At 48.9% G+C, this 25,072-nt stretch overlaps 2 protein-coding genes across 12 annotated transcripts in view; one reads left to right on the top strand and one right to left on the bottom strand.

Moving 5' to 3' along the window:
* Window positions 1–7,340, top strand: part of HCN4 (hyperpolarization activated cyclic nucleotide gated potassium channel 4) — a 104,279-nt gene extending 96,939 nt beyond the window's left edge. For both annotated transcript variants that reach the window (XM_054836834.1, XM_054836835.1), the window contains one exon: window positions 3,980–7,340. In XM_054836834.1, coding sequence (XP_054692809.1) covers window positions 3,980–5,556 — 1,577 coding nt within the window. In that variant the 3' untranslated portion in view covers window positions 5,557–7,340. The remainder of the gene's footprint in view (window positions 1–3,979) is intronic.
* A 13,263-nt stretch (window positions 7,341–20,603) lies between these two features.
* The window catches only part of NEO1 (neogenin 1), a 203,405-nt gene continuing 198,936 nt past the window's right edge, over window positions 20,604–25,072 (bottom strand). For all 10 annotated transcript variants that reach the window (XM_054836189.1, XM_054836196.1, XM_054836199.1 and 7 more), the window contains one exon: window positions 20,604–23,524. In XM_054836189.1, coding sequence (XP_054692164.1) covers window positions 23,441–23,524 — 84 coding nt within the window. In that variant the 3' untranslated portion in view covers window positions 20,604–23,440. The remainder of the gene's footprint in view (window positions 23,525–25,072) is intronic.

Here is a 25,072-nt window from a genome sequence, read left to right as displayed (position 1 = left end):
AGTCTGTTATCAAGAAAGCAAATGTTGTAAGGCAGCTTTTTTGCTTGTCTGCTTTGAACTCAGCATGCCGTCTCCCATCCCCATCCTGACCTTGCAGTTGTGCGAGATAGCTACAGCTTCCCCATGCTGGGATTTGTACCTTCAACTCCAGAAAGAGAATGATTACAAACCTGCAGTCTGCATCCCTCTAACTCAAGTGTGCTGGCCAGATTCCCTCTTACCTGTCAGTTTTATTTAGATAGGTTGTCCTTCTCTCCAGACTTGGAGCAGTTAGTATTTCTGTTTCTGTTTAAGCAGCTCTTTGTGCTGTAATTTGTTTGTGAGCATGTACGTGATTCTAGTAGATACCACATGGAAATTACTCTGTGTGTGTATGTGCAGTGTGACCCTCTGCACCATTGCAGATGACACCAAGTTGGGTGGGAGCATTGATCTACCTGCTCAAGGGTAGGAAGGCTCCACAGGGGGATCTGGGCAGGCTGGATCGATGGGCCAAGCCCAACTGCATGAGGTTCAACAAGGCTCAGTGCCGGGTCCTGCACTTGGGTCACACCAACCCCAGGCAACGCTACAGGCTTGGGGCAGAGTGGCTGGAAAGCTGCCCGATGGAAAAGGATCTGGGGGTGTTGGTCGACATCTGGCTGAATATGAGCCAGCAGTGTGCCCAGGTGGCCAAGAAGGCCAACAGCCTCCTGGCTTGCATCAGGAATAATGTGGCCAGCAGGACCAGGGCAGTGACCGTCCCCCTGTACTCGGCACTGGTGAGGCCACACCTCGAGTGCTGGGTTCAGTTTTGGGCCCCTCACTCCAGGAAGGACGTTGAGGTGCTGGAGCGTGTCCAGAGAAGGGCAACGAAGTGGTGAAGGGTCTGGAGCACAAGTCTGATGAGGAGCGGCTGAGGGAACTGGGGTTGTTTAGCCTGGAGAAAAGGAGGCTGAGGGGAGACCTGATCGCTCTCTACATCTACCTGAAAGGAGGTTGTAGCCAGGTGGGGGTTGGTCTCTCCTCCCAAGTAGCAAGCGATAGGACAGGAGGAAATGGCCTCAAGTTGTGCCAGGGGAGGTTTAGATTGGGTGTTAGGAAAAATGTCTTCACCCAAAGGGTTGTCAAGCACCGGAACAGGCTGCCCAGGGAAGTGGTTGAGTCACCGTCCCTGGAGGTATTTAAAAGCCGTGTAGATGTGGTGCTTAGGGGCATGGTTTAGTGGTGGGCTTGGCAGTGCTGGGGTAACGGTTGGACTTGATGTTCACTGCAATAATGCTCTTAAGTTTAAAGATGACAGTCATGCTCCCCCTGGTGTGCCTGGCTCCATGAATGGCAGGTAGGACAGGGATCTGCCTGATTAGGGGATATCTGGTGCCGTCTATTCCAGTCTGGTATACAATGAAGCAAACATTATATATGTATCCTACACACGCATTTCCGGTGCAGACAAGCTCTCCGGCCCCTGTAATGACGCTAGCAGCTCAGAACAGTGTTGACCTTCAGGACAGTGTCCTTCCAGGGCTGGTGTCTTTCTCCGAGGTGAGAAAAGACCAGTCCTTACGCCTTACTGGTTTTTTGTGGAGGGACACAAAAGCATTAAGCATCCCACAGCACAACTCACAACAGACATGTCCCAAATGCACCAGTTGCAGGTCCAGAACTCTGTCAGTATTTTCACGGTTGGGTTTTATGGTGCAGTTCAGCCCGCCGTAGATTGCAAGCTTTACCCGCTCTGAACAACCACATAGCACTAGTGCATAGCACTCAGTTGCTAGTTCCTTCTTATTTGTGCAACAATTTGTTCACGTTTTTTCTGATGGTAGATTTGGAACTCAACTAGTGATATTCAAGATTACCATTTCAGAGTTACTTTTTAGGACACCAGGATACCAGCCACCCTCTTCGGAGAGTCATTCACGTTCTTTGCTGCCAGATGTTTGATTTTACATTTGGCTAGAGTAAGAGGCATGTCCTTAAACTTGGACTCTTTTATCTGTTACATATATAAAAGATACACCATATAGTAAAAAACCCCCAACAGTCTGGATGTCATCTATGCACAGAGATGTACTCGCGTCTGTACACGAAGATCTGAGATCTGACTGGCGTAGGATTGAAAGGCAATTCCTCTGGAATCTCTCTGGGAATTACTACCCAACATGGCAGTCTGCTCTTAACCATTCCTTCTTGGAAACTATCAGCTGACCAGTTTAAACTATATGATACAGAATGCTGTATGGGGCAAATTAAATAACATATTGTGGTCTTAGTTGATAATATCAACGGTTGACTTATCTTTAAAGTTGTGATTTCCTGAAAGTGTGGAGACAAGTTTAATGGACAAGCCCTTTTTTGCAGGAAACTTAATCGACATGAGCTGTGCTGCCAGCCTTTAATTCTTAAAGTGTGACATGATTTGGGGGTTAAAATACAGAAAAAGAGGCCCTTCCGCATCCCGGCCTCCATTCCCTACCTGCCGCTATCTCATGCCCTGTAAATCTGCAGCAACTGGCAGGATGCTGTCTGTTTGCCCTCATCCTGTACAGGAATGAGAAGTGATCAGACAGGAACCAGCAGAAATGACATTTGAATCAGAGCAGAGGTTTGCTAATGGGGAACGTTCGGTTCAGGAGAAGGGTTAATACAGCTTTTGATCTGATCCAAACTGGCTGGTGCCTCATCTAGAGGTGACCCTTGAGCTCACCCCTGAGCTTCAGCTACAAAATGAGCTGTGCACAGGCACGCAACCAGGGGCCAGGTATGCACATGCACGCACACCGACACACGTACGCACACAGAACTTAGTAGGCTGAACCTTCCAAATCCAAACAGCTTCAATAAACAAAAGTGAAAAGGAAGCCCATAGGCAGGTGCTGTCATCAGTTCAAACTGGTGTATGTTGTCAGGATAGAGGACCCTTGAAAAGGCAAGAACAGGGATCTAATCTACGCTAATTTTGTAAGAAAATAATTCAAACCAGCATATACCAGCTCCTTATAAATCAACGCAGACACAGTTACCGATTCGCACACTGTTCTGAGAACAGAGATATGAAAGCCGTTATGCAGAGTGCCCGTCCACATCAGAAATCCTCTCCTTTGAGAAGGCATTTGTGCTCTGGTGAAAGGGCATCACTGGCACCATCTCATCCCCCTGCGTTGAATGCTTCTGGCCTTCAGTCCAGGACAGTGCATCCCTTCAGTGCCAGGTGCGCTCTCAGGCCAGACAAACTCATTACGCTTCATTTTCCAGCCCATTGAAAAGGCAAAACGCTGAGCTAACATTTTGCTGCAAGCTAGGAAGTCCAGCTGGAACATGACGTTTGCTAGCCTGCCGTTTCCTTTACGTTGGGGCTAGAAGGGCCACGTAAGATGGTGCTGCAGCGTATCTGAGGTCTCTTACTTGGGCCAGCTGAGCTTTTCCAGCACATTAAGTCTTTCTGTCCCTTATTCACAGAGGAATTTCCTTTCAACTAAAACCACCTATTTGACTCCAGAGTGAACAAGTCTGCATGAGACAGGTGAGGAGAAGGTATAGCTGAAGGAAAGTAGCTGAAGACTCAGGAGACTTCACTGGACCTATATTTTGAAGGTTTTCCTTTGCAAACACAAAAATATGAGAGCCTTTGGATTTATTCTCTTTTTCTACTGGAAGTTCAGATTAGGAGGTGCAAAATGGGAATCTTGCAGATTCGCAAACTTTGCTACCAGTCTGCCACACTTCTCAAAAGTGGCTTTACTGTCTAACTGAGAATATGTGTCCTGTCGGGCACATTTGTATGGGACCTTGAGGTTTGTTGATCATACCACAAAAGCAAAAGATGCGATGTTTGTCATCTTGTTGCTGGAGCGCAGAGACCGTACACAGATCCCATAATGACAGTGGAGGGGAGACGGTGCCAACAATTCGAGGAAAGTCTGGCAGGAAGCTTTGAGGAAGCCTCCCATGCTTCGACATATCAGAATGACTCTTTCTCTCTTCATTTTCTCTACAGGCAAGAAAAATTCCATTCTGCTGCACAAAGTCCAGCATGACCTCAATTCAGGTGTTTTCAACTACCAAGAGAATGAGATCATCCAGCAGATTGTGCAGCATGACAGAGAGATGGCACACTGTGCTCACAACGTCCAGGCTGCTGCCGCCGCTGCTGCCGCTGCCGCATCCACACCCACCCCTGTCATCTGGACTCCGCTGATCCAGGCACCCCTGCAAGCTGCAGCAGCCACCACTTCTGTGGCTATAGCTCTGACCCACCACCCCCGCCTCCCGACAGCCATCTTCCGTCCTCCGGTGTCCGTCTTGGGTTCCTTGGGACAGCAATCCAATCAGACTCCAAGACAGCTGAAAAGGCTTCAGTCCCTAATCCCATCGACTGGACCGTCTGCCGTTGGCTCTCCATCCAGTACTCCATCCCAGCTGCATACACCAGGAGCAGAAACCCCTTCGTCCTCTTCCTTCCACATCCAGCAGCTCGCAGGATTCTCAGCTGCCGCCGGCTTAGGCCAGTTCCAGGTGGGATCCCCTCCAGGTGGCTCAAGCCAGCCGGGTTTGAGCAGCATGTCCTCAGTGGGACTGAGCCAGTTCCAACAAGCACCTTCTGGATCACCCTTAGGTACAGCTCAGCCCACGCAGCAGCAACAGCAGCAGCCGCAGCAGCAGCCAGCCCTTTCCAGCAGTGGGTTTGGGCACTTCCAGCAAGCCACAACTAGCTCCCCATCAACATCGCTCACTCAGCTCTCATCAAACTCACCCCCCAGTCTTCTCAACCAGTTCCAGCCCACCACAAGACCACTGCAGGGGGGACAGTTACAGCAGCTCTCGGGCAGTGGGACTTTGGGGGGAATGAATCACTTCCAACCCCCTCCTTCTTCCAACTCTCCATCGTCCAGCCTCAGCCAGCTGGCACAGGCCTCTGGCGGGCCGTCCTCAGGCCTGTGCCAAACACATCCAAGTGCATTAGGATCTTTAACTGGAACGATAGCCCAGCTTCACCAAGAACGGCCTCCTTTTGCCTCCATGTCTCCACTCCAACAGTCTGGTGTCGCCTCTCCCTGTTATACCCCTTCTGGCCTTAGTCCTCCTAGTCAGAGCCCAGTGGCAACGAGAACTTTTCAGTGTGGCCCTTCCGGGGCCTCAGGCTCTCACGGATCTCTGCTCCTGCCTCAGACCGCCAGCCCACCTCCGCAGATCCTGCAGTCCAAGAGCACGCCGCCTGTGCCACCGGGACGTCTGAGCCAGGACATCAAGTTGATTTCTGCTTCCCAGCCATCTTTGCCCCAAGAGCTGGCTCAGACACTGAGCCAAAGTTCTCCTCATTCCTCTAGAGAATCTGTTTCCAGCTTCTCTCCTTTTCCTGCCGGAGGGACTGGACTTCTTGGGAAGCCTTGTAGCTCAATTCCTGGGCGTGTGACTTTACCACGTCAGATGTCCTCAGGTTCTTTACCACATCCGCTGGTGTTTGGGGCCAGCGCTGCAGGCGCTGCTTCTCTGACTGCTGGTGGGCGGAAAGAATCCATAGTGCTCACAGGGGATCTGGAACCTGTCAGATCCAAACTGCCCTCCAATTTGTGAGGACTCCTTCTGAGAGCTGGTTATGTCAGCCGTGCAATTCAGTTCCTGATTAGACTTTCATGAATCATTTTTTCCTTTTCTCTTCTGCTCCCTCCCCCCTTTTTTTTTCGCCATTTCTTTTGTTTAGGTTTAACTGTGATTAGAAACAAACAAAAAACACACGAAAAACAACAAAAAAAGAAGATAACCAGGTATTCTTAGAGCTATAGATTTTTGGTCACTTGATTTTATAGAATATTTTAATACATGGAACAAAAGGATATGAGCAAATTTAATCCAACGAGGTAACGCACAGACAAGGCGTGTGCCTGAGCTGGACCATACGAATGATCAGCCATAGAAGCCACCAAAAAAGGGTTTTCCTGTTGAGACAAAGATCCGAGGTTGACGTGGGCCATAAAAGGGAACATCAGGTCAGGCCTGTAGCTGGTGTTTTTAGAACAGCTCTGGTTGGCCTCAGCTTTGCATCGCTTTGCACCAGCTGTGAACCTGGCCCGCAGCACCTGTTTATGGGGGGACTTGGATGGCTCACTGTGCGCATCAGAAAGATTCGCTTCCTCCCAGGTTTTCTCCTGTGATCAGCAGGTTGGAGAGGAAGCAAGAAGAGGGGTGAGTTTCATTAACGCAGTCCCCTCTAGGGATTCCAGAAGGGCTGAGTTCTTGTTTGGACTCCATCTGAAGAAGATAAAAGTGACCAGGAGATGGACGGGCCTGACTTCAGATGCTTGTCTCTTTCTTATTCCACTGATGCTCTAGTGGGAACAAGAAACAATCCCTTTTAAGTCACAGGGAGGGCAGTGAGTATCCCCTCTGTATTTTTGTAGGCGTCGTGGATGCGGGAGAAGTCCCGTCTCTCTGCCAGCACGCCAGGCAGCTGGCCTCAGCCAGCAGAAGAGCCCAAGCTTCAACCTCTCCATGGTTTGGAAAGCGTGCGTGCTGCCTTCCAGGTTGGGGCGTGCAAAGCAAGGGGAGGGATGAAGAAAGAGGCAGCACTTTAACCTTCCCTCTCTCATTTTAATGTCTCAGTGTCCATGGGCTGACTGCTTTGAAGAGAACTGGGTAGAATAAGATTAAAAAGCGGGGTGCAGTCACCCCAGCCCTCTTCCTCCTTAGCCCAGGAGAGTTTGAGCTTTGAGGCACCAAGGGTAATACTGGTGCCAAGCCAAGAATCCTCCAGATTTGCAACTACGTTTATACCATTAAACCAGATTAGACCAGAAATTTGGCCAGCCGTGGTCCATGCTTCTCCTCTGATGGGGGAATTGAAATCGTTTGCTTGATTTCACCAGCAATAACAGCCTGCACCTGATTGGCTTTGGTCTCGCCCTGCAGTTGCAGCATCACTGGACACATCTGGGGCCTGGCAGGCACCTTGAGCTGGATTTTTTGGGCTCCCCTGATATAAGGCAGTCAGAGCGGGATGAAGACAGCAAGGGGCCGTTGGGTGCACACAGCACTGAGAAGCTACAGCCTTTACCTCTAGAGCAAATGTCTCCTTTTATTTTACTTTGACCCTTCCTATCTCTTTCGGTTTGTATTTTTCTTTTTTCTTAGGCCAAGAGGTGTCTCTGGCCACCTCACTGTACAGAGTCAGGTGCTCAACTTTTCTAACAGTGGTTAGAAACACACGTCCAGCCTCCCTCTGTTTCCAGCTATCGTGGGGTCCCTCCAGCCCTCAGAGGGAAAGCAGAACTTCATGCAGCAGTGCCAAAAAACTTACTATTATCACAGTAATGATACAGGTCCACATAACTCCCTCTCTTACCTCCTCCCACCCCCGACCCTCTCCCAAAACACTGGCTGACAGTTGTTTTTTTATACCGAATTGTTTGCAAAACTCTTGACATGTGCCTGTATCTCGAATGTTGCTGCAAGCATTCCTGGGCACTCCTGCTTCAGCGTGCTTTGGTGGCTCAGAATTCAGATGTAATCAGCTTTGGTCTTCCTTAAAGGGTCAGGGGAACTCTAGAAATGTTTTTTCTACTAGCTACATACAACTATATATGTGTGAGTGTGTGTGGTGGGAGGGGTGCGTGTGTGTGTGTGTGTGTGTATAGATTTTATATATATATCTATATATACACACATGCTTTTATATATATAGTATACAGTTATACACATATGTAGTCTATTTATGCACATGTGTAAGCACGCGCACGCACACACACACACATATTTATATCTATATATAGCCTAGTTTTAAAATACTTGTCAGTTTTGACCCTCCCGTAGGACTGATTGGCAGGTGATAATTATAATATGTAGATCCTGCTTTTCCAAATATGTACAGGTTCGTCTCGAGACAGAATCGGTTGACAGGAACGAAGCAGACTCACAGACCCTCTCATATTTTTCAAAGGTACGAGGCAGTTCCTAGAAGGAAGACTCACAATATCCTTTTGAGTTTTAGATTTGTTTTAGCAATCTTTTTTTTGTGCCTGTATGCTAGAGGGCCCCTAGAATGAGCATCTCGAGAGGTTGGGAGCTAAGCTGTTTGGGTCTGGGGTATCTAATATAAGCAGGTGGGAAAGGTCTTCAGCCCAGCAATGCCAAGCCCTCATGGATGTCTGTCCTGTGACTGCTGCATTGGTACCTGAATCTCAACAACCCCTGTGGACACTCAGACAAATGGAGGTGCACAAAACCACCCCGAGGGCTGTCTCTGGTAGACGTGCGTTCCATCCACCAGGCTGGTGAACATCCTTCTTTGGCTGGGTTCCTTTGCTTTGTTTTTCACAGGGATATTGTTTGATTTTCCAGTTCTTAGCAGTGCAGTAGCCAATATTGAGTTATTCCGACTGGACCCCAGTCAACACTAGGCTTGTCTCAGTAGGTGGAACTATATTAATTATTATTGGTATTTTTTGGTTTATTTTGGGGGGAAGGGAGGGAAGAGTTCTAGGGGTGGGGTTTGCAATATAAAACACACAATAAAAACCTTAGTAAATAAAAACGTGAAAAACCCATCCCTCTGACTTGCTGTCTGCTTTAAGTGTTGAACTTCAGGCAACATGAGATGAGGTTTAAAAAAGAAAAAAAAAACCTGGGCAGCATTTTAGCCCTCTTTTTCCTGTTCAACAGAGAAGATGCAGGGTTTCGTCTCACTCCCTGTCTGCATTTTCCTGATGTCTTCAGAGCTTTAATAGTGTGTTTACCTGCTGCGGCATCTCCACCTCACACATTCTTGTGGGAAACGTGTACTAAGCCATTGACAGTAAAAGTTTAAAAGTTTTGCCTACCCTTGAATTTTTAACAGGACAAAGGAGAAATCTGGTAGTTGTTTTGCAATTGTGAGATGTATCAAAGTCCTTCACATTAATGGCAGATACGGAAACCCTGGCTGACTTTGTGATCCTCGGAGAAGAGCCTAAGGAGCCCTACCACAGAATCCAGACCTTAACAGCTCGGAATAGGGACTATCACAGAAAGCGAACAGAAAAAGGGAGCAAGGAAGTAGCCGTTTCGAGGTCTCAGACTAAGCTGGATGATGATGCCAAGGTCAGGACCTGATGTATTTTAGGAAGGTAAAACTAGCTTCAACTCTTAGCTTTCGTTTTGCTCCTGTCTTAGCCTCTTTTAGTCTTTGTCCAAACCCACCCTAGGAAGTAGGCACAAAATTGATGATTTGGGTCGGTAGCTCACACGGGAGCTCTATGGCCTCGTGCCCTTTTTTCATAGCCAAGAAAATGTAGGGCAAAGCAGCCCAGCTGCTGGAGTGGGTCCTACAGCCTGTAGCAGCGAGATACAGCTAGATACCTTCCTCCTCCCTGCTCCCTCTCCTCCAACCAATTGATATCAAGAGCCTCACCTCTCACCTCCGTGCAGGGCCTCACCTCTGCCTTGCTGATAGTCTCACATTCATTTTTCCTTCTCTGAAATCTCATTTTCTTGGTACTTTCTCATCCAATGGTTGCATTTAGCCCTCTGACATCTTGCCCAGCCTCTGAAAGACTTGAATTTGCTGACACGTCAACAGTGTGTCTTTGCTGCTGAGATGAGAGCAGGGTCCAGGACCTCCTTTACCAGGAGTCCCAATGCCAGAGATGGCAAAAAAGGAAAAAAAGGAGCCCAAGGTCCGTGAAAGAAATCAGTATTTTTCGGAGAAGGACTCACAGATGTGCGCACACTCCCACTAACAGTGCAGCACGGGCACAGTCAAAACAGGACGCTCCTTTTCTCTTCCCTCCTGCTTCTGGTGGTCCAGGAAAATCGGAGACCGTGTTGGTCTCCCTCCATCAATTCTCTGACCTTGTCTGGCTGTAAATGAGCAGAACTGGTGAGGAAAGAGTAAACCAAACATTTTAATCAGAAAATGCTGTGCCCTTGAAACCACATGGCTTTTAATCATCCTGGGATGGGAAGTTCAGGCAGTAAAATGTTTGTTTTGCCTTTCAAAATGAATGTCTGTGCCAGGCTTTTTTATTTTACATGCCATTATTATTACAGAAGAAACTTGGGATCATGAGTCAGTCCGGCCCAATCAAAAATTTCTTTACAAATTATATTTCACAGAAGATTTGTAAACATGAATGGAACAAAATCCAAGTTTTGAGCTCTTAAACTTCCCTGTGAAACCTGCCTTTTGTTCTCCACGAACAACTAGCAGGGATTCAAGCCCCAGCCTCACGAAAGGATGGGCAGGACTGTATCAGGAGGCTCTCGTGCCCTTCCCGAGGGCAGAGCAGATCGCGATAACACAATAACCACGAGGTCCTCATCCCAAGCATGATACCAGAGCAGTTAGTGACACGGCTTAGCTAATGGAGTCTGATCTCTACCTCACCCAGAGTATTTCAACACAACCAGTAGCCACATCTCTGCTCTAAGGCCATTGTGGATCAGGATGGCACAGACAGGTTTTCCCTCACCAAGGAAAAGCCCTGGCTCCACTCTCCGGGGAAGCCAGAAGAAGCCCCATCAGCTGTAGAAAAGCACACTTGGAAGGGCTTGACTGGTTTAGCATCTGCGTTGATGCCGCCTTATCTTAATGAAAGGACTTAAGACCCCACTGGGATTTCATGATACTTGCACAGCGGCTGTCAGGAACAAACTGTTCAGACAGCAGTGCCAAGTCACCCACCTATCAACAGGGTGGTTTCTCCACCTCCTGATCACTACTACCTCTCCTGCAGTGCCTTGTGAAGACCCAGCCCACTGGTGTGGAGGCTCAGAGTGGGGAAGAAGGCAGGATCACCAGCTCTTGCGGTTTCTCCCTTTCCCTAGTCGCAGTTTGGTCAGGGCTGTTCATGGGAATTTCGGCCTTGTCTTGGGAAACTGTCCCGGACTGGGACAGAGGCAGGGGGTCCCAAACTCATACCTCCTGGACCCTGTGAGAGATTTTGGGATGTTGGAGACAAGAGAACAGACCTATGCAGTGCTTTCCTGCAGGCACTGGGATTGTCTGATCCCCTGCGCCAGCCAGCCTTAGACAGGAAGGGAATTGATGCCAGAGCTGCAGGTTGAGGCTCAGCTCTTGGAAATGAGGGGGTTTTTTTTCTTCCTCTTTGCAAACTCACTGAGCTGTTTGGACCAGCAAGGCGATGAGGTTCACTGAGCACAAAACGGTGGAGCGCTGCGCAGGGAGCAGCCTGGCAGGACCCTCAGCAGACCTCTTCACTCAGTGTTGTGCTCCAGTCGCAACCACTGTAAGAGAGGCCCTGCAATATCTCTGATGTGTCCCCAGGAAGCTTGGCACTGGGGATGGGGTTGTGCATCCCCTGGCTGAGTCCTTTTTTAATCTCCTCTGCAAATTTCAGGGATCTCGTAGCGCTGGGCACAGGACCAGCGAGCTCAGAGCAGGCAACAGGTACCCTACGAGGCACTCCGGAGAATGCCCAAAAGGAAAAGGGATTTGCACCTTTCTCCTCCTTGCTAGGGGAGACATGAGTAAGTTAGGAACCACCACTTTAAAGAAATTAATACATCATAGTGTATATTTTATTGAAAATAAAGACAACCAGACACTGATGACAGCTTTCACTCACTCCACCCAGCCTCAGGGGCCAAGCTTGTACCTGCCAGCCCAAGGCACTGGTATGGCAGTGGGACATGAGCTGCAGACCGTGTGAGCCAGGCTCTGCGCCCCGTTATTTTGTGGAAGAGGATCACTTTGGGATGTGGAAGGGAAGAGGTGCACGAGGCAACGCCCCATTCATGTGCAAACCACAGCACATAAAAAAACAAATGAGAGAGTTGCTCAAGGCCTGGCATGGTTTGTGCAGGGTCACCTACTGCTGCTCCTCTACCTTCGGGCAGAAGCAGGAGGAGACAGTGGCCAGGGAAAGAGGTGACATCTCATTGCTTACACCCCTGTAGGGCAGCAGAGGACTTTTCCAACCCCTCGCAGATCTCCTCCTGCCAGAGCTGGAGCAGGTTGCCCATGTGAGGTGCTCTGCAGCCAGCTCAGGCCAGACTGCCCGTCACACCACACGTCACTGCACAACCACTTCTTCCCCTTGGGTCTGCAGCCACCCCACAAAAAACCAAAACCTTGCAGAAATGAGTTGACTGAAGTGACCCAAAACCTCCCTGTGGGTCTGAAGACATGGTGAAGGGGGAGGAAGATGAGGGCACAGACAATATGTTCATATCCTCAGGTGGTGGGCTGGGCAGAAAGCTTTCCAGCCCAGCCCATCTCTGCCAGCAGGACATGTACCTTGTAGGGACAAGGGTACAGAACAAGAATACAGGCCCCAGGGAAGGGAGCAGGGTGGGAGCAAAGTCCTGTAGCTGAGGGAGCTGGAGCCCAGGGAGGGAAAGGAGAGGGGCCAGGGTTGGCTTCTCAACAGCCCTGGCAGTGAGGTGCTGGGAATCATGCTTGGACTGAAAGGTTGACCAGGAGTTTCTGCTTCCCGTAGGCAAGGGCAGTGTTACAGCTTCGCTAGCGAACCGGAGACAGCAGCTGCTGGCACCAGCGAGGGCCCAGCACCTGATGAGGCAGGATCTTTCCCCTTGAAGGTAATTCTCCCTGCCCAGCACTGGTGGGTGGCAGCCACCTCTCCAAGCCCCTGAGAGGTTCAGCTGGAGCACCAGTGCCGTGTGAGTCCCAGGAGAAGGGAGGAAAGGGGCCAGCCTGTGCCACGGCCCTGGAACCCAGTGCTGCAGAAGAGCTGGACCTGGGCGATGGCTAAAGGGGTAAAAGCCCAGGAACTGGGATGTACTAGCATAAAAAAGCAGTCAGTTTTTACTGGTGGCACTTCAACGCCATAGACTCCCTCCTGGTCCACTGTTACCCTCTTGCAGACAGGTTCCCACCCCTCCGTCCCTGGCTGAGGTGACCCAGTGGTGGCCTGTCAGTAGGGATGTGGGTGGCCCTTTCCCACTACTGAACTAAAGCTGGGCTCAGTAATTCCCCTCAGCAGTGGAGGGAAGCAGGGCAGGGAAAGATGCAGTTTGGGTTTGCTCTCAGGAGCCTGAGGTGGTTTTGCAGCTGCTTTTATTTCAGCCGTGCAGTTCCTTGGTCACATTTCTCCCTTTCCCCACACAGAGAAACGTGAGTTTGTGATGCCAGGTTTTGTGTGTGCAGGTGGCCCCTCAGCCAGGGTGTGACCGACAGTCCGTTTGGGTTCTAAGCCCAAGCCTACGCTCAGAAATCTGCAGAAATCAAATCAAGCCACTGAGGCACATTGTAAGCAATACCACACCCCGCACAACCTCCAGCCCCCCTTGCAGAGGCGTGGGCTGAGCTGAACGCTGCTTTTCTGGCACGAGTGAACAAAGTGGAGAAGCTGGGCCACACCGGGGTCCTGGCCCCGAGTCACAGCTGAGCTCTGCCTGTTTTCAACACAAACCATCAGTGCTGAAGTCTGAGGTCCCAAGTGTTTTCCCTGTTTAAGGTATTGGGCTGGGAGGCCTCCCTGGACGTGCACGATGGCCCCTGCGAGCTGTCTGCCGTCAGTGCCACCCCGATGACCCTGTTAGCAGCACCTCAGTGAAAGTGGGGGAGCTGAGGGTCTGGCCTGCCCAGGGCTCTGCTATGGTCAGAGCCAGCACAGTGCTGGGGCCTTTCCAACGTCCCCGGCCCTGTCCCTGCCTGTCTCCGCTCCCAGCAATCCCAGGGGACTGCTCTCTGGATTGACAAGGTGTCTTCAGACAAATCCCCTCACTGCCTGCTTTCTCCCTGTTGGTAAAAAGGGGGTGGGTGTGTGTGTGTGTGTGTGTGTGAATTTTCACAGATGAGTATATGCCTATTGGTTTTTTAGTTAGTTGTAGAGGCTTCAGACATTTTGCCTCACTAATTCCAGCACACTGAGCCTGTGCCTAAACCCCACTTTGACTTTAGGGTCTGATTTTAATGGAGCTGAATATGGTGCCATCTATAATTGGCAAATGACAGGAAGAAAAATCCTAACTTGGTTCTGCCACTTACAGTTGCAGGGAAATAGATTGATTTTTCTTTTAAGAAGAGATTGCAAACCAGCTGCCTTTCGGCCTCCAGCTACCAGCTGACCTGACCCTAATCACCAGCAGTGACTGTTCTGCTCAAATCCACCTTTTAGCAGGCACCTGATTAGAAAAGACATCTACTGAAGTTTCTCAGAGGAGTTAGACGCTCTTTTCTTTTAACAGAGGAGAAATGACAGCTCGATAGGTTAAAATAGGAGCTTTAGACCAGCAAATGCCAGGCCCTTCACAGGACTTCCACTGGGTGACCTCTTGTTGTGTGCGTGGCCTGCCACCCCCCCAGAAACCCCCCACCAACACAGCCGCGCTGCGTGTGCCCTGCCCTGCAGGGAGGGGAGCGGGAGCCGCCTGAAGCTGTCCTGCAGTGATAGGCAGGAAGGTGTTAACAGCATCTCCCAGTGCCACATGTCTAAACGCCTCCCCCTCTCTGGGAAGCTGCTCTCCCTGACTGTGCTGCAAATTAGACAGCTCTTCAGGGTCACTTTTTTTCCCCCTCTTCCCTTTTATTTTAGTTTTTTTATACACCCGCTTTCTTCAGCTGTGATGGGAATGGCAGGGGCTTGCCCACACACGGCTCACAGCAGCCTCTCTGGAGGAACACGTGTGCTGTGCCCCCCCAGCTCTGTCGGAGACAGCGTGCAGGGCCGGTGAGGGTGGCTCGTGGGAGGGCATGGCCAGCTGTCCTCCCCAGCCACGGTGCTGCCTCTCAGGTGTCCCGTCCACCCGCGCTGGCCTCCTGCTGCGGCCAGAGGATGCTGTCAGCTCCAGCCTTGTGCATGCCCATCACTGTCAGCTCCTCTCTGTAGAGGCTCGGCGTTGACGTGCTGCTCCGCCGCACTGCGTGGACCAGCACAGCCGCTGGGGTGGCTCGCCAGAGTGGGGGAGCTAGAAATGGGAGCTGCTCTTTGCTATTGCTGATGCTCCAGTTGGCCCAGCTGCCTCACCAGCCTGGAAACAGCTACCTGGGAGAAGGGAGCTCACCCCTACCACCCAGCATGGATGGGGGGGGCGTACAGCATGGCTTGGCACTGCTGGAGCAAACCCACCGGAGTCAGAAGGGCCTGGCACACTTGGGAGTGACTTCTTGCTCTTAGTGGGGGAGAAAAGATGGAGGACAGGCCTTCAGTGCTGCTCCTTTGTAAGTGATTCTGCTTCCCTCCCCAGGAGCAGCCTGAATGTAGAACCCCTGGCCAGCCTGGGGAGGGAGGGGGTACTGTTTTGGGGGAAGGACATTGCTGGCCTGAGCCACATCTCTGCACTGCCAGGCAGGACCAGCGTCCCTGACGGATTATTAACCTTTTCCCTGGTGCCTCAGGCTCCTCTTGCAGCTCACGGTTCGTGGCAGAGATTTAGTGCCAGGACAACTTGGTATCTCATGTCACTGTAAGCCTTGTGCTCCTGGAAAGGCTGTGGCAACTGAGGACATACATACTTAGCTCTAGAAAGATGCTTAGCGGGCAGCTTTTGATCCGCTCTACCATGAAGGCTTGAGCGTGACACCACACAGCCATGGTGAGGGTACCTATAGGAGCTGCAGATACCCCAGGATGAACCTGGAGGCACCACTTGTGCATGGACACAACACAGACTTTTTTTTCCTCCCTGCCTCCAGCAAAATGGTCTCCAAAATATAGGGTTTGGTTCATGTGGTATGAATTTGGTTCAAGTAGTGTGAAAACAGACAGACATCAGCCTTGGGGACTCAGGAATGTCCTCTGAGAGCCCATGAGTCACAAGCACTGGAGACTCGGCATCCAGCTCCAGTTTATCGCGATGCTGTTGTTTGCTTGCTGGGTTTTACTAGATCTCCGTGGCTCATGGCACGTTTCACACAGACTCTAAAGCAACCCTGGTTGGAAAGAGCTGTCCCCACTCCAACTCTCATCCCATTAAAACTCCGCTGCTGCTCAAGCCCCCCATTTCTAGGCCTGCCTGCAAAACAAAGCCCGGCCAGGTGGCCAGAACCAGCCCACAGCCCTGAGCAGCGCGGGGTTGGGCAGGCTAATGCTCTGCAGCTGGGAAGGGGTGGAGATGGGAAACACCTGGGGAAGGGTGGGGAGCCAGTAGGTTCCAGTCCGGCTCCTCACAGCAAGCAGCAGGCTCCTCCAGGTAAGAGGGGTGGTGGGGATTTTGGGGTGGTTTTCTATTTGAAGCCCATCTTTTGGGGGCTGCTGGGGGCAACTGGGGGGGAAAGGCTGAGCCCTGGTTCTGTGCTTGTAGTCCAAACTAGGGACTCTGTCCCCCTTGGCTGTGGCTGTCCTCTGCTTCCAGGTGGCCCTGGGGATATGGTTGGAGCAAAAGAGTCTGGAAGGTGCCGTGTGCCGTAGCGTGCTGGTAATGGGGCTGTGTGCCCTGTCCTTTGGGATCCCCTCAGTGCTAACAGGTTTGGGGCGAGGACTAGGCAGCAGTTCCCCCCAGCTCTGTGTCCTTTTGCCTTCACCACCTTCCCTGTGCACACACCTCCACTCCGACAGCACCAGCTGCAGCAGCATCGTGGGTTTTCTCCCCTTCCAACCATGGCTGATAGCAATCCTGCACGGGGCTGAGGTGGCCTCAGCTGGTTATTAACTTCTTGGGGCAGGTTGGGCTGGGAAGAACCACCCTGGTTATCTGTGCTGGTGCCCAGAGCTGGGCAAGGGAGGACAGCAAATGGTGTAGGGGTCAGGGAGGAAATGCAGCCAAGGGAGTCCCTGTGAAGCACCTTCTTGTGCGGCTGTGCCTCTCGTCTCCGAGGCACGGGGATGTTGTGAGGGCTACACGCCTCTTCAGAAGAGGCTGGAGAAATGCCGTAACCTTTGGTTTGCTCCACACGAGCAAGAGCAGCCAGGCTGAGACAGAGGGAGATGAAAGGGAGGGGGCCCAGGCTGGGGAGGGCAAGATATGGTCCAGCTGCTGGAGGGATCCTGCTCCCTGGGCTCAGCAGGGCCCAGAGCAGTCTGGAGGTGGCTCATCCTGGGGCACAGCAGTGACACCCCGCACAGGATAACGCTGGGCAGCCCTTGAGGTTGAGGGGTGTCGGCAGAAGGTTTACAGATGGCACCGGGGAGTGGCGTAGAGCCCCTGGGGAAGGTTTCCCTGTCAGCTGCTCGCTGCCAATACCTCAGTGTCCTTCTCCAGTGACAGGGTTTTTTTTGTCACAAGGTTCCAAATCCTCACTGCAGACAGGGAGGAGATGGATAGGAGCAGCGCGGGGCTGGGGCTGTGCCTCATAAAACAGCACAGCAGCTGTGAGGAAACCCCTGTGCGGGAGGGAAGCCGCCCCGGCCTCGCCATCCTCGGTGCAGAGCTTTGCAAGATTAAGTGGATGCTGTTACCATGGTGACGGTGCCCACGGAGGAGAAATGGGGTCTGGTGTTTTCCTCACGTATAAGGATGCCAGGATCAGGGAGGAAGCTGGGCGGGACAGGGCTGTCAGGCACGCAGCCATCCCCGGTTTCCCCATGGGAAACCCCTCCCCAGGCTCTCCCTGGCCAGGGCACAGAGCATGTGTGTGTCTGATCGCAGCCAGGCTCTACTGAGCCCGAGGACGAACCTCCATATCCTGCAACCCCCCCCCCAGATGGTGCTGCAGCCCTAGAGCTGGGTGCCCCCACTCTGGTCAGGCACCTGGGTGTCTGCTTTAGGGGTGTCCTTGGGAGACCGAGCTCTGGCAGCAGGCTCGTGCTCCCTGGGAAAGGCCCTACGGTGGGGCCTGAAGTCAGGTCAGGGCTTTCCACCACGCACATCCGAATGTCCCATGTCTGCAGCGGCCCTGCCAGCCAGGGACAGTGACTGAGGTTACAAATGGGGTTGCTCTTTCTTTTCCACTCAGGTTTGCAGCCCAGGACAGGGGAGCTCACCCCCCTCTTTACAGAATGATGAAATTACAGGAGGTGGAGGCACTGACAGCCAGCCTAAAATGAAAGAAGGGAAGAAGGGACGCAGCAAAACCTCCAGGTAGAGGAGCCTGCGGCGGTCCAGCGAGTGCTCTTCCCTTGCCTGGAGCTCGCTACGGGGTGAGTGCTACTGATTTGGATTAAGTTAATGTGTGATGATTTTATTGCTACATCTCTAGCGTGTCTCATTTAATTCTGCCAGCCTTTGCAGCGATGGGGTTGCTGCGGGATGTTGTAACCGGGGCTGTCCTGTGTCAGGTTCAGATGGTGAGGATTTGCAGATACTAGACCAGTGCTACATCATGTTCCCAGGGCTGGCAGTGGTGTTACTGGTGCATTTGTGTGTTGAATAAAAGGGCTGTGGTTAAACTGCCACCAGGACCAACCCTTGCGGGCAGAGCACCCTGCAGCGTCCCCTTAGCCAGTGGTCACTTGGGAGCTGACGGAGGGTGGGATGTCCTGAGGTAGGTGGGTTGGGGAACAGAGAATTTCCTTGGAAGAAATTACTGTGGAAAACGGGCACTTGCTCTAAATTGCAGCCCTACGGGAGCCAGCTGTCTTGGCCATTGCCCCTACAGAGAGTAAGGTCTGGAGGAAAGGCAGCGCGTGCTGGAAGAAGTCGGGAACCAGGAGCTGAAATTGGGAAGTAACTGGAAAATGTTGATTCTCATTTATGAAAGGAGAAGGAAGAGGTTATTGTCCTAGTGCAGCCAGCCTTGCCCAGGGAGGGGAGATGAGCCAGGCACCTGTGCACACAGGGAGTCCTGATCAGAGAGCCTCTCAGCTGGTGGAGACCACTTCCCCCCCCCCCCCCCCGCAGCACTCAGAGTAGGCTGAATCCTTTTTTGCTCCCCCTCATTGGATTTTAGTTTGTCTCCCTGGCACCCTTTCACTCTTGCCCTCGTGTTCTCATTGCCACTTTCCCACATTGTGCCCGCGAAGGGTTGGCTTTCCTTTCCCAAACCCACTGGTCCTGTCTCCTGCCCCCGTCAGCTCTGCGTGTTTGCTGGCTAGGACAGTTGTCCCCATGACTTCCAGGGTGTCCATCACAATGGAGAGCTGGCAAGCTTTTTAAGAGGCAGGAGTTTTGCTGTGTCTGCTTATGGAAGGTTCTAGAGAGTCACGTGACAGCTCTACATTTGGCTTTTAAGAGTCACACAGGCTGTATGTGTTTTACACCCACGTGTAGTAAGGGGAGATGTTGAACCTGACTGAAGCCCATCTTGGGTTACGGGAGAGCTCTCCCTGCACAAAAGTAGCAATGGTTTCACATTTTTGGCAAAGGCAGTTAAGTTAAATCACGTTGTGGTGTCCCTACTGGAATGCTTTTATTGGAGATGGACAAATAATTTGATTTGCCATGAGTTAGTTTAAATCCAGTCTCAATTTGTCTTAAAACCAGTGGTGGTCTTAATGAGAAAAAAGCCTGGGCGTGTTGCACCAATTTATTGAAGGTGTTTGAGGCAGCCCCTTGCTTCTATGGTGGAAGTCAACCTGCTATCAGGGAAAGCCAACAGCTAGGCATGAAAAAAAAAAAAAAAAAAAAAACCCACAAAAACCCCCAACCCTACAGTTTGCTGCACAGGTTCTTTACTGAACTGTTGCTAACAAGAACCCATCACTAATGTTACTCATCTCCTTAACCTAGGCTGAAGAGAAACAATTGATTCTGGATGCAGAACCGGTGTAGGCCGTGGGTTTGCTTTGCAGCTTTGTTTATCAGCAAGTCATCGCTGCCCTCTAGTGTCCCCGTCCTGCACAACTCCCGGCAGGTATTGTTACTTCTACCTGGCCTCAAACGGGCTGCTTGACTGATAAACCCCTCATGCAACTGCCACTTCTTCTGCCTTGCAGAGCAAGTAACTAAGTGAGAAATACTCATTTGTAAAGCTAGAAGTTCGTAAGTACAGGGCAGGGTTGTTGTGGGTTTTTTTCTGTATACGCTCTGCCTGTCTGCATCTTGCATGTGCCTTGTGATAGTCTCAACTTAATGATTAATACCTTTGGGCCCTAGTTCTCCTTTACACCTACACGCATGCACGCCCCACCAATTCCAGCATGGCGCAAAGTCCCAGACCAGCTGCAGGGTGAATGCATCCCTCCAGGGTCCAGTTCCCACCCAAAAACTCGGTGCGGTTGCACAATTTAATGAGTAAACAGGAAGATCTGACTAGCAAAATAAGGAGGGGGGGGGGGCGTAAAACTACGCAGTAGCTTGTACTCCTGTTTGCAGAGGGCAGGATGAGGAGTGGTCTGGGGTTCCCGAGAACATGGGACACCAGTAACGGGGAAGTGGCTGCCTGCAGAGAAGAGGCTGATGATCAGTGCGAGTCTCTAGAAAGAGAGGCTGGAGTCAGCATCGGGGGGACAATAAGGATAGCAATTACTGCACTTTAAAATCTACAGACAGAAAGTGCTATATTCAAAGAATTAGAGCATTATTTTTCTGTGATGAGGTTATTAAATGTACTTTCCCTGATTTGAAACCCTTCCCTCTGATGCTTGCTTGTTAGACGGTGATACTTTTGTTACTGGGCTTCGACACAGAGGGGAGTTAACCAGACACTCCCTGCTCAGTGTCTGCACAAAGACGGGGGGGGGGGGGGGGGGGGGGAATAACAGGTCCTCTTCCTTCTCTGGAGGACACAACCTATCAAACCACAACAAAAAAAATTCCAAACCTGTTCACCGTACTGATTAAGAAAAAATTAAAAAAAGGTATAGGAATAATTAAAGAGAGAACAAATTCTCCAAGCAGACCAGAATTTGATTGGATTAAAAAAAGTGTATTGGATGTCCAATACAAAATAATAAACATGAAGTTATTAAAAAAAGCCATAGAGTATACAGCAATTACTACAGAAAAGCAAAAAAATTGTACAGAAAGGTAGACGTCTACAGCAGTCCTCAAAATTATTCTACATGAGAATCATAAAACAATATACAAGTTTGGTTTTTTTTTTTCCCCAAATGTCTCTGAGGGAAGCTGTCACTTAACAGCTTGACTATGACACTACAAGGATACACAATGTTCCAAATTTAAAATCACAGGATATGTAAGAAAAACGTAGCATTAAAATGTGAAAAAGTGCAATACAGATTGTACACTGAATCGAATAAATGTCTTTTTTTTTTTTTTTAGTTTAACCTTAAAAAAACCAACTTTGAACAGTTGTTTTATTAAAAATATTCCCCTTCCCCAAATTCAATGACAATATTAACATTCATGGTGTTATACATAAGGAATATTCACAAAGACCCACCAGCTAAGAATACTGTGTATGTATGATGGTATTTCTTTGGGTATAGGTAAAAAATAGGCAAAGGAAAACATACACCCCCTCCTTTCAGGACAGGGTGCGTATTTTAGTATTTAAATACATATTCTGTAGCTTATTTTGCCCTGAATTGTATTGATTAAAAGTCCAAACATCAATTATCCAGGTGGCCCACGGTGCTCTGATTCATTTGATTCCCTCCCTCCCTCAAATAATAAATAAACCCAGCAAATGTCCTAGGAATGACAACACAAGAGTCCAGGAAAAGAAAGGAAGTAAAACTACACCCCAAACCCTTGCTGCTCTCCAGGATGATTCGGTGGCTCTCCCTTCTCCTACTGACAGGGACTATGAAAACTGGCCCAGAGCTTTAGCTTCAGTCACACGCGTAAAAGAAAATGAATGAAGTTCTTGGTTTGTTTTAAATTAAAATTTAAGGTGTTAATGTTCCGACAGGCGCAGCCATCTAGCAGAGCTGGCACCGCGGACTACGGTACCTGTGCTTCCTCCATCGTTATCGCTGAGCCTCCCAGATCACAAATCCGACTGCTCAGGAGGAACAGATTCTCCACCTGACTCATCAGTAAGTTCTGAGTTTCCTTTCATCTTAAAAGTGAAATTGCACATGAGTTGGTTAGGCAGCTGGGTAGTGTTGGTTTTCTATTTTTTTTTACTAAAATACAGTCCCTCTTTTTATGCCATTCCTCCTCACAGAGTACGGCAGAGCCACACAATCATACAAGGAGAAAAGAAAAAAAAAAACAACCTTTTCCTTCCCCTCATATAGGAGTTCCCTTTCCACTTTCCTTCCTTTCTAGACAGATACGTGAACAGCACCTGAGTCGCTAATACTGGTTTTTTTTTTTTCTTTTCAAATGGTTTCAAAAGTGTAAAAAAATACATTTTTTGCCTTGCTGCTGTCTCTGAAGAATCCGTAAGAGAAGGATTCTTGTTTAAACGGCCTGGGATAGAGAAATTGCACTGGGGTTGGACTTGCTGCTGAAGGATCCCGTGGAGATGTAGTGTTCTCAAAAGCATGCTATATGTTGCTGATGGGAAGAGGTCCACAGTTCTCTGCTTCTGGGAGGTCCAGGTAGCTCAAACCTGAGCACCACCAGCAGAGAAGCGTCGTGCCCTGCGCGCTGCCGCCTGTGCTAAGTTCTCCCCGCTGAATGAGCGCTCAATCTGCGCTTTAAAGTTTCATGATGCGATCTTTAAACTAACAACGACAAAACAGAGCACTGTTGCCAAAAGAAGCTGTAGTGTCATCTAAACATAAGGAACCCTACTTTACAGGAGGAAATTATTATATTTTTTTTTTTTAAACTTTTCTAAATGAGACTCTCACTGCAATTCAGTAACCAGAGACACAGTATGCCGAAGTTACAAGGAAGGACGTTACAGAAGATGCTTTCATTTTCTTCAGTCTTTCGAGTCAATGTAGAAAGACAGGAAAACAACAATAATGAAACCTCCCACTGGATCCCCTCCCCTTCCCCATCTACTTTTCCCCACTCAAAATATTGAAACTGCACAAAAAGCGACAAACAAGCCTTTCAAATTACATTTCAATTCAAACAGACTGGTAATCTCACAGTGATGAGAGGAGAAAGTCAGGCTTTTAATAATTATAATATAAAAATAATAAAAAAAGCTTACAAATAGCAGTGCAGCATCCCAAAAGGCCATGGATTAACTGCCAGAAGGGGACGTAATTATACGCAGAATAAAAAACAAAACATAACAACCCACGCTGGCAATGAATTTTTCATACACAATAGAACAAGCAGTCGAACGTCAGTCTAGGCTGTGGAAAACAACAGTTTCTCCTTTTTTTTTTTTTCCTTGATTACAATATTTTTTTCCTTTTTATAAAAAAAGATAAAATAAAAACACAAATAAAATTGTACATAAATGCAAATGTCCAACACTGAAAAGGCAGGGCAATCACACCACTGAGACAAAACCTGACCAGAAAAAAAACCCAACATGAAGTCCATTTTTTTTTTCCTTTTGTCTGGATGCTAGATTTCAGCCTGATGCGACCCATCCTGCGCGGTCTCAGCAGGTAAATGGAATTCAACTTGGCAATGACTTCATTGCAGGACGATGACAAGAAAGGTCATCTCTTTGTGACCAGCTGTAGCACAAACGCACTTGTTGGTTCGTTTGCCTTCTGTGTATGCTCTCATGTGTTGTCCCTCTTTCTGTTTTTCTTTTTTTTTTTTTTCTTTTTTTTTTTTTTTTCCCTCTGTACAATTCCTTGTGTTCCAAGGCTGAGTCCCAAGACTTGTGAAACTGTTTGGAGTCATGTCCTGGTGAAGGTGGTCATGCTGTAGTGATGGCATTAAGGTCCTTCATAAGTCCTTCCAGGTGGGCCATCTCTTTGGTCAGCTCATCCGGTTCATAATTCTGTGGGAGAAATAAAGAGTTATTGATCAAGTGACTTGTTTGCTTCAAAGAGAGATAGAATAATAAGAAATTATCAGGGATTCTGCTGTAGATTGTGACCCTGACACATGAATAAGCAGACCAGATTCATTGACAGTTACAGGAATTAATAACTTGAAACAACTCTCTATTTTAAGTGCAGATCTTTTTTTGCAAGAGTGATTCTTAGTTTCACTGATTTTTTAAGACTGTGATCATCTTATCTGTTGTCCTTGTATCAATTCCTGCTTCAAGATAACAGCTGCCTTTGAACCAAAGTAGATATTTCAGAAAAATCTTCCCAGCTTAATTGGGAAAAAAAAAAAAGGTCAAAGGAATCACTTCAATAAAACTGTTTTGAGAATCATTACACTTGCTAAAAATCATACTCTATTGTTAGGCTCCATTGTCTAGCTTCATCTATACTGCACTGATAACGGAATTATGATAGCTGTTCATGCATGGAGACAGATACCATGAACTAGTTCATCTCAAAACCTTGTCTAAGCTGACCAAGTTTTGCCCAGTACTGTGTTGTTTTCACTATCTAATCCTAATTAGTTTTTAAAACTCGTAATTTAACTAGTATTTAGTGTGCTGTGGTGAGTTTATATTGTGCTAATTTATAAATGAAGAAATTAATGACTATATTTAAATATTTAGTAATGAGTATATTTTTGGTACTAACCAAGAAAAAAAATAAAGTAGGAGTGACAACTAGACAGAAGGGCAAAAGTGCACCAAATCAAGCATGCACAGTTTCTAGACCAGTGCATACAGAAATAAAATCAAGAGGGTGCCAAAAACAATGTGACAAAAGGACAATAAGGAAACAAGAAAAAAAACCAGAAAAAATAAGTCAAAATAAGCATTTTGTGTAGCAGTAATACACCAGCGAATACAATAACTCCTTGGCTTCCGTCTGAAAGGAAAACAGCTCTTCCAGTGCCGACACCCAAAACCACCCTCACTTCTTAAAAGCTATTTCCAAAGAAGCCAACAGTTGCATTTTTCCCAGAAAGTCCGAACGCTTCCATCTGAGTATCTAAAACCACATTTGGGATGAGGGCTTTAAACATTTTGGCATTAGTGCTGAATTCTCCATCTGCAGTGACGCTTTGGATGCTAACGCTACGTCCCGTAAGGAATGAAAAGACTAGTGCTGTAGATCTGTCTCTCCTCCTCTTGTAATTGTGATAGGCTAGCGGAAACCAGAAGCATTGAGCGCGAGTCAAGAAAAGAAGCCTCTGAGAACGTTACTCCACGTTCAGCTAACAGCCTCAGCTCAGCCAAAATGTTGGGTTTGACCGTGGGCCTCGTAGACTGCAAAAGGTGGAAGCACTACATCGGTTTAGTGTCGTGTAATTGGGAATTGAAGGTATGCTCTCAAGTAATTTTCAGATTTAGAAAGCGTTACTAATACTTGCAATTGAAATGCTTCTTCTCTGAATTTGCTGCCTCCTGTCGAAGGTATTTGCGCTAGATTTTTTTTATACGGGTTAACGGGCAATGGCGCTTGGTGGAAGTCAG

The sequence above is a fragment of the Grus americana genome, chromosome 10 (genome assembly GCF_028858705.1).
Source record: "Grus americana isolate bGruAme1 chromosome 10, bGruAme1.mat, whole genome shotgun sequence".
NCBI lineage: Eukaryota > Metazoa > Chordata > Aves > Gruiformes > Gruidae > Grus > Grus americana.
Note: the sequence above shows the minus strand (reverse complement) of the source record. Positions and strands in the feature narration are given on the sequence as shown.